The 11,188-nt window shown below is 31.1% G+C and overlaps 1 protein-coding gene across 5 annotated transcripts; it reads left to right on the top strand.

Annotated features, from left to right (window-relative positions):
- The first annotated feature begins 1,025 nt into the window (after positions 1 to 1,025).
- On the top strand, positions 1,026 to 6,268 carry LOC111301220 (arogenate dehydratase/prephenate dehydratase 2, chloroplastic-like). Of its 5 annotated transcripts, none has more exons than XM_022896730.2 (12): positions 1,026 to 1,451; positions 1,541 to 1,608; positions 1,775 to 1,867; positions 2,001 to 2,201; positions 2,292 to 2,372; positions 2,759 to 2,854; positions 2,945 to 3,022; positions 3,151 to 3,240; positions 3,341 to 3,405; positions 3,591 to 3,672; positions 3,749 to 3,825; positions 5,840 to 6,268. In XM_022896730.2, exons 1-11 carry the CDS (start codon positions 1,169 to 1,171, stop codon positions 3,806 to 3,808), a joined length of 1,197 nt encoding a protein of 398 aa, XP_022752465.2. In that variant the 5' UTR covers positions 1,026 to 1,168; the 3' UTR covers positions 3,809 to 3,825; positions 5,840 to 6,268. The 5 variants fall into 5 exon arrangements, with proteins under 5 accessions (XP_022752465.2, XP_089600825.1, XP_022752466.2 ...); XM_089744699.1 differs by having other exon boundaries at positions 5,942 to 6,154; XM_022896731.2 differs by lacking the exon at positions 5,840 to 6,268 and adding an exon at positions 4,482 to 4,730.
- Positions 6,269 to 11,188: the final 4,920 nt, after the last annotated feature.

Here is an 11,188-nt window from a genome sequence, read left to right as displayed (position 1 = left end):
AGCATGTACGGTCAGAATTTACAGGGTTGATGATCCTTTCATGGCAGAAGCACGAGGAGCTGTAACTGCTCTAAACTTCGTTTTGGAAATGAGGTTCCACTCTGTAATAGTTGAGGGAGCTGCATTGGCTGTTATGAAAAGGTTGCAGTCGTTAGAATCGGACTTGTCACCCATAGTCCGATTAATCACCGATGAAGCAAAGGAAATAACATGATGTTTTATCAGCTGCGGTTTCATGCGGGTAGGGAGGACAGGAAACAATGTAGCTCACAGCTTAGCAAATTGTGCTGTGACTAGTGATTAGGACATTTACTGGATTGAAGAGCCACCTCTTTTCCTATGTAGTGCCTTACAGGCTGATGTTACTATTGCAAATGAACAAATGAATGAATGGAATATCTTTTCTTCAAAAAAAGAACGAAGAAAATGATGATATAATAATGATGTTGATTGAATAAGGTTGCTTTATCATCTTAAAATACCAAAAAACAAAAAAAAAAAGAGAGGAAAGAAATAAAATGATGAACATGTTCTAAACTTTAAACTTTTGGCTCACATTTAAATCAAACAATTTTTGCCAAAAAAAATTTAGGCAATGCTTTTTTTTTTTTTTTTCAAGTTCTACATTGAACTGATTTGATGATTTTCTTTAAATTTTAGTGCTAGCCCATGAATTCTAATTGGTTTAAGCAATCTCAGGCAAATATTGGTAAGAGATGAGATTTTCGTGGTTTTCCCTTGTGTTGAAATAAAGGGTAGTGAAAAAAATGAATAAAATATTGACATGGCATTTACTTGACTTCAAGTATCCAGTTAAGGAAAATAAATTTAAAATTACCCTTGTTAAGGAATAAAAATTTTAAGTTACTCGTGTGGGAAAAGACTCCAGCCGGTAACAATGGTCAAGGGCTCAAGGCATATAATAATTTCGAAGTAGATTTTTTTAATTATATAATAGAGATATAATAAATATTTTTCTGACCACGGTATTTAATTAATTAATTAGCAGTGAACCAATTTTTACCAGAAGCAAATCTAGAAGAAGCTATCGTTCGATATACGTAAACCTTTTCGTTTTTCCAAGAACGCGAGAATCTTCATTTTGATATATTTACTCTTAAGAATCTCGCCCCCGACATTCTTGTCAGGATCCGAAGTTGACTCATCAATGGCTACCGCCACTTCCATTGTGCGGTACCCAACGGCCCCACTGTCCCGCAAAGTCACTATCTCCGACCAAAAACCAACGCCATTCGTTCAAATCCCCCAATTTCCTCGAAAACGTTCCCGTTTCACTGGTCTTTTCGCTTCCCTCCACGACAGCGACGGTCGCGACAACAACAACAACAACAACAACTTAAGCAATAAGATTACGAAGGCCGTAGGGCTGGAGAAGCTTTTCGATAATTCCCCTTACGACATCGTTTCCAAAGACTCTCTTTTGCATCCCAGTAAGAAAATCCCCATTTTTCCTTTTTAGGGTTTATTTTTTATTTTTGAAGTTATAATTTTACGTGGGCTATTTTGTCATTTTCCACAGGGCCACTTTCTTCAACCCAGTTCTCTAATTTGCTCTCTGATGATTCTTGCCTTCGCGTTGCATATCAGGTATTATTTATTTATTTACTTATCTATAACAATAATTTATGTATTTTTTATTATTTTTTAACGTAGCGGATTGGGTCAATGTTATATTTTAATTTTAATTAATAATTTTTCTATAATTCAATGAAATTGATTGATTGATTGATTGATTTGTTTTGAATTTTAAAAGGGAGTTCGTGGCGCCTACAGCGAAGCAGCTGCTGAGAAGGCCTATCCAAATTGTGAAGCTGTTCCCTGTGATCAATTTGATGCTGCTTTTCAGGTAATTACTTCAACTCTCTCTCATTTTGATAAATATTTTGTTTTCATGTTAGAAAATGAGGATGATTTCGAATGCTTGAGCTATTTGATTAGTCTTCATTAAGAACTGATTTTAATTATGATTTTTTAATTAGGCCGTTGAAAAGTGGTTAGTGGATAGAGCTGTATTACCAATTGAGAATTCGTTAGGTGGTAGTATTCATAGGAATTATGACCTATTGCTTCGCCATAGCTTGCATATCGTTGGGGAAGTTAAGCTTGCGGTTCGTCATTGCTTACTGGCCAATCATGGTGTCAAAATTGAGGACTTGAAAAGGGTTCTCAGCCATCCTCAGGTATGATGTAAGATATAACATGCCTGTTGACTAAGTTTCTCTTGTTGTCTTTTATGATTTTTTTTTTTTCTGAACTCGGTCATGTTTCAGGCTCTAGCACAGTGCGAGAACACGTTAACAAAGATAGGCTTGAGTAGAGAAGCAATTGATGATACTGCCCTTGCAGCAAAGGTGAGTCTTGATCTGGAGTGTAGAAATTGATTTGACATGAAAGATTCTGTAAGCTTTGTAGCTGAATGTGAAGTACATGATGTACTTCCTTTGCATAAGCATGCTAGATGAATTTTATTTCCCCTCTCTCTCTCTCTTTTATGTTCCCTTTTATTTTTTGATCTAGTAATGAATATGGGATGTAGGAAGGAGTCACTTTATCTAGTTAAGTTCAGGTGGCTTCCTTGCTGATCCAAATTTGATCAAGTACATGTACATTTTATTCTCTTGTGCGGATGTAGCAAAGACATAGAATTTGGATTACATGATTGCTTTTGAAATTAATCGCCACCTATTTCATGAGTAGTTTCTAATTTTGACTGATTTAATGTGCTGTTTATATTTAGTATGTGGCTTTCCAAAAACTAAAAGACACTGGAGCTGTTGCAAGTTCTTCAGCTGCAGAGATATATGGACTGAACATTCTTGCTCAAGATATTCAGGTTTATGTTGATTTTCATCTGTTCATTAGTGGTTTGGTGTTGGATATTTGTCAGAACTTTGAGTTTTGATATGCCTCCCCTTTTTGACAGGATGATTGTGATAATGTTACTCGATTTCTAATGCTGGCCAGGGAGCCTATTATTCCTGGCATGGAGAAGCCATTCAAGGTTAGCCTTTCAATGACAGCAAACTATTTGCAGTCAAAGTACTTGGTCATAATTGTTCCTTTGCAATGCTGCATTTATTAGTCATCATTGCTGCTGAAGTTTTTCTGATGTATGCAATTATTCTGTAGACAAGTATAGTTTTCTCATTAGAGGAGGGTCCTGGTGTGCTTTTCAAGGCACTTGCTGTTTTTGCTCTTCGGCAGATCAACCTTACAAAGGTATTCATTGTTTCTTTGGATTTTTCAAGTCCCTACGTTTGAAAGGTTTTTTTTTCCAGGTTGTATTAACATCCTTTGTTTATTTGTTACCTTTGATCAGATTGAAAGTCGTCCCCTGAGGAACCAGCCCTTGCGAGCATCCGATAACAGCAACAATGGTTCAAAGTAATTTTAGTAAAATATCATTCATATTCTTTTTGCACTTAAATGAAGTGAAGGATCAAAGATGGGTTAAAAATGTTTTTATAGTAAAAGTGATAAATTATATACACCGTTATTTACTTTTTACTACCAACCATTTGGGTCACTTGAACAGATTTCATTCTCATTGTTTTATTGTCTTCTAATAGATACTTTGACTATCTTTTCTATGTGGATTTTGACGCTTCGATGGCTGAAGAGAGAGCACAGAATGCCCTAAGACATCTAAAGGTATATTGCTCAGCCTCTTTCATGACCTTTCAAGAGAATTAGATGTTAGATATCTAACAATATGTTTCCTTGGCAGGAGTTTGCAACTTTCTTGCGAGTTCTAGGGAGCTATCCGGTCGATACTACCATGATATAAACAAATTGTTGATCATGGTAAGTATTCAATATTTGAACAAGTTTTGAGGGTTAGATAGGTAGGCTTCAACTTCTATAAGATGATGTGGTGGCAGAATTTTGCTACATCATCATCATTTTATAGAACTTTGTATAAATCACTTTTTCAAATTAATTTTTCAGAGCTTTATTAAAGTGCTGAGTAAAATGTGGTTGTTAGGATGGATATCCTTGAGGATTTAATAGAACTAAGACAATTTTGGATCTCTTAGAAAGAAGATCATCCACATAATGTAAATCTGCTTTAGTTCCTTCATGAAATTTTTGTAACTGATTAATCTGAGCCACAATCACTAAGTCATTGACTCTAGTCTACAAAGGTAGACTATAATAAGAATTTTTCTTTTTAAATTGGTGGGCAGTGTTAAGAAAGTTACATTTTACAATTGAGCTGCAAGGAGAGAGTAAGGCAGAGCAAATACAGTAATATTCTTGTTGCAATCAAACAGTGAAGCTGGAATTTTTAAGTTTATATTATTCATAATTGGCTTGGATTTTGAACTTAAACCTTGAAATTCTATCATTGCATATTGATTGATCCAGCTATTGTTGATTCCTGTTCAGTCAGTCACATGAACTGGACAAACCATTGGAGTTTTGAATATCTAACCTTGCTTTCTCTAACTTTTTTTCAGTGCTTGAATGTTGAAAGTAAGGTCTGTACTGATGAAATGCTTTTACATAAATGAATTATGTCTAGGATGAATGGTGATTATCTAGTTTTTGTCCCTCGATAAACATTGTCTTGTGGAAGATATTGCTGTTGGGTCTCTAAGCATGTAAAGCTTTGGATCTGAGACTTTCATCCTTTTCTGATGGCTAGTACAAGCTATTTTGTTGTTGTTGTTATAGTTGGATGAGCCTAAAGCTAGCTTTAATTTGAAGATATATTCACTCACAATTGTTTAATAAACTTAGGCATAGCTTGAATTTGAGCATAATATTAAATGCTAATTTTGCTACACTCAAAAGTGTTGCTTGAATCCAAACATGACAATAAATACAAGTTTAGACCTCAAAAGCTGCTAGCCAACCTTACATATGTTTGTTTAAGTTTTGGCCAAATAAGCATTTTTTTTTATTATGTTTGTGACATAATCACACTTTTTGGAAACACTATCCCAACTAGCTTTGATCGACTCAGTGTGATATTCTATTCCACGTGAGTGCGACTTCCTTATTAACAATGTATTCTATAATTAGATCTTTGCAGTGGACATTTTGTTTTTTGCTAAAACTAGGAACAGATGTGGCCATGGTCAATAGTATTCTAGATGGATGTTGCATATTTTGTTTATAGACCTTGGGCTTTATTGATGCATTTGAAAGAGAGGGTTAGGAGAGCTTTCTGCTCTTGTTGCTAGCTTACCCGGTTTTATATCTATGCATATCGTGGAGACCAACTTAAGGGAGATGGTTAAACATTGTTTTGGAGATTGTTGCAAGACTAATATAACAATTAGATCTTTCATACTACTTCCTTTTAGGGAAAGATTATTTCTGCGGGAAACATATCACCTGCAATTATTGCATTACAATTAATTAATCTAAATTAAAAAATGTCAGGTTCATCTAAATCTTATATGAAGCCCACACTTATATGTGGTGAAATTTTACATAATTTTTTAATATGATTGAATAATTGTAGGATTGTAGCAAAAAAAAAATTTATAGGTGAAATGAATCTCTGAACAATCTTGATGCCATTGGAAACAAGGAGCAACACCAGTTGTTTACCCTACTAACGGACTCCAAATTATCTCCTACCCCTCTGCCTGTATCTTTCGGGTTCTCTCAAATACTGGACAAACATGGTAGCTGTTGCTATTCATTAATCTTTTCCTTCCTTTTTCTACTTTAGGTTCTAAGTTTGAAATCATTTGAACCTTTCATGTTTCTGTTAGAAAATTTTGCTTAGTAGTATGCACTGCTAAATGGTGTCAAGTTTGTTGAGCTTTTTGTTTCTAACACGACTGATGATATACTAATGCAGAAATCAATATGAAGTTTCATTGTGTTATCTGGATCAAACTTATTCATTGCACAGATAGTCAGATGCAATTTACTTGTTAAATTGTGGTTGCGTTTTTGATAGAGAGAAAAGGCCTTTGATTCGGCTGATTGATAACGAAGCCACTGCATCGCGGTGCCCTGCAAATGGATGAATGGTTACCAAGATCACTTTGGCTGTGTGGCTTATGATATTTTTTAATTAAGCGAAAAGCAGTTTCTTACAAAAGAAGTGATCTTCTATTCGTTTTTTTTTTCTCTCGTATTTTCTTGAGAAATGAGATTGATTTTTTTGTCTAACTTGCTGGGTCTGCTTCCCTATTTTTTGTTCTTATCCTTGTCTTATAATCTGAAAACTGCTTTCAGCCTTCAGGTCAAAGAAATGGCAATTCTTTTTTTTTTCTTTTTCTAATTTAGCATTTGGCTTAATAAATGTTTCATCTTTGTCTTCAAATAAATAGGTTCGAATGTTATCATTTGATCATCCTCAACTTTATAAAAAAATGTTGATATTTTTTTCTTGCGTGGAAGTCTTAAAATTGAGCTGAGTGCGAGTGTGGGCGAGAATGACAGATTGAGAGAGTTTGAGATTTGCGACAGAATTTTACTATGCCAAAGATGGAGAAACGGTGGAGTCCAGAAAATTATTTTATTGAAGTTTTGTTAGGTATATATTTTTTATTTTTTCTTTTTATTTATTTTTAACAAGCTAAAATGCATTTATTAAAATGACCTCCAAATTTCGACACATAAAATACTTTGCAATGTTGTACGCGCAGGTGTCATATCCATACGATTTAACACTTTTTTAAATATATAAAAAAAAAAAGGAAAAACAATGTATGGCAGGTATATGAAAATTAAAGAGGCTGGGCGGCGTACGATTTAACAAATTTTTTTTTTGTGAATATAAAAAAAAAAAAGAAAGCGGAAAAGAAAAAAATGTGTGGCAGGTATTTGCAAATGAGAGTAGACTAGGCGTTAAGAATCTGGCAGACAACTCCATCTGAAGCAGGCAGAAGATTAGCGTTGTTTAGTTTTTGCAATTAAAAACTGTTCTCGTCCAAGAGTAATATTAAATAATAAAATTTTTCGAATTTTTAATTTAAAATTTTGATTTTTCAAAACAAATTAAAAATTTTTTTAAGATATATTTTTACAATGAAAAATAAAATTTTAAATAAAAAATTATTTCATTATTTTATGTTTCTAATATTTTATTATTATATATATTTAAATCTTTCAATTATTTACATATTTTTTCATAATAATATCAAACATTTAAAATTTTTAATAATTTTTTATTATATTTTTTTAATATATTTTTTAATTCAAAATTTTTTTCTAACCCTAATACCAATACCAAACCAAATTTCTCTTGTTGTCATAAGATTAGTGGGGTTGAGATAATATTGTAATTAATTGAGTTTGAATCGATATAATATTAAATTTGAGTTTAAACTTGACTTTAAATTTAATGCTTGAAATTTAATTTGTAATGGATCGAATTTTATTTTTTTAACTCGAGCTTAATTCGAAATAAAAGTTAAATTATTCGAGTTGACTTGATTAAGTTCGATTAATATAATAAAAAATATCAATATTTATATTCGATAAAAAAATTGATTATTTATACTCAAACTCGAATTCAAACTCAAGTTCTAAATATTTTATCAATTAAAATTATTAAAATATAAAAACTTAATTAAATTCACGAGCTATTCGAATCGGATATAAAATACTTAAACTTAATTCGATTAATAAACTGAATTCAAATTCAAACTTGATTTGATAATAATCAAAATAAATTTAAATTTTATTTTATTCAAATTTAAATTATTTATAAATTTTAATGTATCGTTTATATCCTTCGACCGCGGATCCTTCGGCTTTAGGGGCAACCCGATTTGGAACTGACAAATTGCATGCCATTGTGGCCCCAGGAACTAGCCCATAACAGTGAAACATAGATATAAATATCATACAAATACAATGTAATTAGTTAGTTCCAACACACAACATCAAAATTTTATTTCTTCAAACTCTAGGCTATACTATACACACTGCACCAAGTACCTGCCTTAATGGAATGCTTAACCATCATCGGCCAATCCTAACCTCAATATTGCTTGTGGTCCACCCCTTTTTTTTATAACATTGTAATGATAATTAGAACAATACTACTCTCCCGAACTTCCCCTTTTTTCCTTTTTGGTTCTTTTTAATTTTCAAGATTCCTTTGCTGTGAAGCAATAGATCAATTTCATAAATCAAAATATTTTAATTGAGAAAATTGAGTCAGATTTGTGTCAAATTACTTCAAATCGAAGAAATTTATACACTTTTTGTATTAAAATAATTCAAGATTGAATCATTTAGAATTTAAATTATTAAATTTTAAATTCAAATCAAAATAAGTTCAAATAATTTTAAATTAATCTTTCAAGTCATTTAAGATTAAATTGTTTTCTAATCATATTGAAAGGATTTGGATTTTAATTTGGACAAATTGAGTGGGCTCTAGGGTCACCCCCTCTTCCCCTATTGCAACGATATATTGGAAGTATTACTTCAAACTTCCATGTGATTTTGGTATGAAAATTGGCTCATCCTTATATCTAATTTCCAATTAAGTATTTCAAGAAGAGATCAAAGGGAAAGTTGTGGACTACACCTATTTATAATTACGTCCCAAAATGCAGTAATTAACATAGAGTCTGTCATACATTGTATGTCTAACATTCCAAAGTCTAGTTCCCTATAATACATATATGCTTAAATCAAAGATAAATAAATAGATTCATGGGACAAAATAAAAAGTATTTACAATATTTCTTCTCATCTTTGCAATTAAGTAAAATATGAATTATTTCGTCAAATTTCCTTCCCTCGACCTTACTACATATTTAGAAAGTAACAGCCGTCCGTAATATTGAATGTAGAGGGATTCCCATCCTTCAATATTTCGTCAAAAAGTGCCGACAATGGCTCAACTTGCATATGGCTAGCTTTGGCAAAACATTGCACCCACGCTATTAGCTTAACATAGCTGACACCGCCATACTAAGCTTAGGTCTTGGCCATCTTAGGCTCTACAAAGTGCCAGAATGTGAATCATGTGCCCAAATTAAACATTCATTGTTCCCTTTAAAATTAAAATTAATTGTCCAAAAAAGAAAAGGTTATTACTCTTAGCATATCTCATTATCTTTTCTTTCTTATACGTATGAGCTTGCATGGGCATAGATACATGTGTGTTTTTGTTTTTGTTTTTGAACCGACAGCTACAATAGTAGAATGTAATTTGAAGACAACTCAATGTTAAATTTTAAGATTTTTGTTAGAAAATTTTAAAATTTAATCTCAAGTTAGTAATGGCATTGTTAATTACAAAATGATGTCTATAAATATTTTTTATATTTAAATATATACTTTCAAAAAATTATGAGTTTTTAAGCCTAAATGATCAATCTTTAAATGTGTTTTTTAAAAACGTAATTGAGCTTGATCCGATCCGTAGGAAAGTATTTTATATATAAGTTTGGAATGATGCATGCGTTGGACTTGGGTGCTAACTGTGCTAGCACATATCACGTTTGGAAGCACCATATCTCACATACGTTACCGATACAAGGGATGATGAGTTGCTGTTATGGAGTGTTAAAATAGCATACCGTAATGATACCCATTATTTGGCAACGGATGTTTGTTTGCAGATCCGTTACTGGAACTCTGTCCTTATACATAAACCAAGACAAAATCAAAATCCGTTACCAATAATTAATGACCATGACGCCCTCCCATCTCCCCTTTCTCGTGCCTTGCGTGATACTTTTCTCTCTTCTTTCATTTTTCTCATGTGTCAAATGAACTTCCAATTCCAAATTCCAACCATCTTTTTTTTTTTTAAATTATATTAATTTTAAATAGTTTTGAATTTAAATATTTTATTTTTACTATATAAACAAATTTTAGTACTTCAATAATCTTTGATTCAATGATAAATGTATATATATATATTTTTCAAGAACTTAATTCAAATCTTCTTTCTCTCAAAATCAAAAGAAAAAAAAAATCTATCCTATAAATTATGAGTTATTTTTTATACACTTACAGTGTAAATTTTAATTCCATAAATGAAATTAAAAAACTAACATATATTTATTTTTTAATTAATTTTTTAATATTTAATATATGTCACTCAACTAATTTTACCTTGGAGAGTTTTTTTTTTTTTTTGTCAATATACTATTAGTAAATTATACACTGTCACCTTATTAATGAATAATTTTTAATAGTTAAAAGTCCTAAAAAATGAATATCTTTAAATTTTAATTATTAATTTTAAATAATAATTAGAGAGGCTTTCCTTATATATATATATATATATATATAGAGCAAAAACTTGATCACAACTCAAAATCCTTCAAGTTTTAGATCATAACATTGTTTTCAATCTCTGTTAATTATTATTATTTTTTTAGATAATTTACTATGACGATTGCCAATTAGTTTCTTGTGTCCACCAGCATACATTAGCCACCTCCTGATAAGGACATTTAATTATTCAAAATTCTTCATTAATAAGGTAATAACGTGTAATTAATTGATAGTATATAAAATGTATATATTATTAGTATATGAAACGTATATATTATCAATATATCAAATGTAAATTAAAAAAATTATTATTTTATTATTATTTTTATTGTCTATTATTTTATTTAAATCCAAAAAAAAATTAAATTATGATTGTGCTTTACTTGATATGGAAGGAAGCGAGGTCAAAGAAGAAGAAGAGAGGGATGTGGGATTTTTTGGACAGTGGAGGGTGAGTTACGAAAAAAAGTTATAAGTACCTGTATATAAAATTTAAATTTATTACATTTTTTATAATTATTTTCATAAATTAATTGAATTAAATTTAAAATTTTGTTATTAAATTAAATATATATTTATCATTAATCAAATATTTAAATTTTAAATTAATTAGTTAAAATAATGAAAAGATCTTAGTAATATATAAGAAAAAGTAGTGTTGTTATGGATCAAAACCAGCACACAATTTTAGAAGAGAATTTTTCATCGTAGTCATAGAGATTCTTTGGAGTGTGAATGCTGATTGCTGGATTCTTTTCTTCACCGAAGATGCTACCATCCTCCATCTCCCTCTCGCTCTCAAGCACAATTTTCTATTCTACTTTCACTTTATTATTATTCAGTGTGTTCTTTGACTGATATAAATTTGACCAGTCAACTAACTTGACTGATCCCTATGAATCTGATGTATCCATTTGTCTCCCCCTCTGTCCCACCACAATCTTTGAACCAA

The sequence above is a fragment of the Durio zibethinus genome, chromosome 15 (assembly GCF_047325235.1).
Source record: "Durio zibethinus cultivar Kanyao isolate XHJ-2024 chromosome 15, ASM4732523v1, whole genome shotgun sequence".
NCBI classification, from domain to species: domain Eukaryota; kingdom Viridiplantae; phylum Streptophyta; class Magnoliopsida; order Malvales; family Malvaceae; genus Durio; species Durio zibethinus.
Note: the sequence above shows the minus strand (reverse complement) of the source record. Positions and strands in the feature narration are given on the sequence as shown.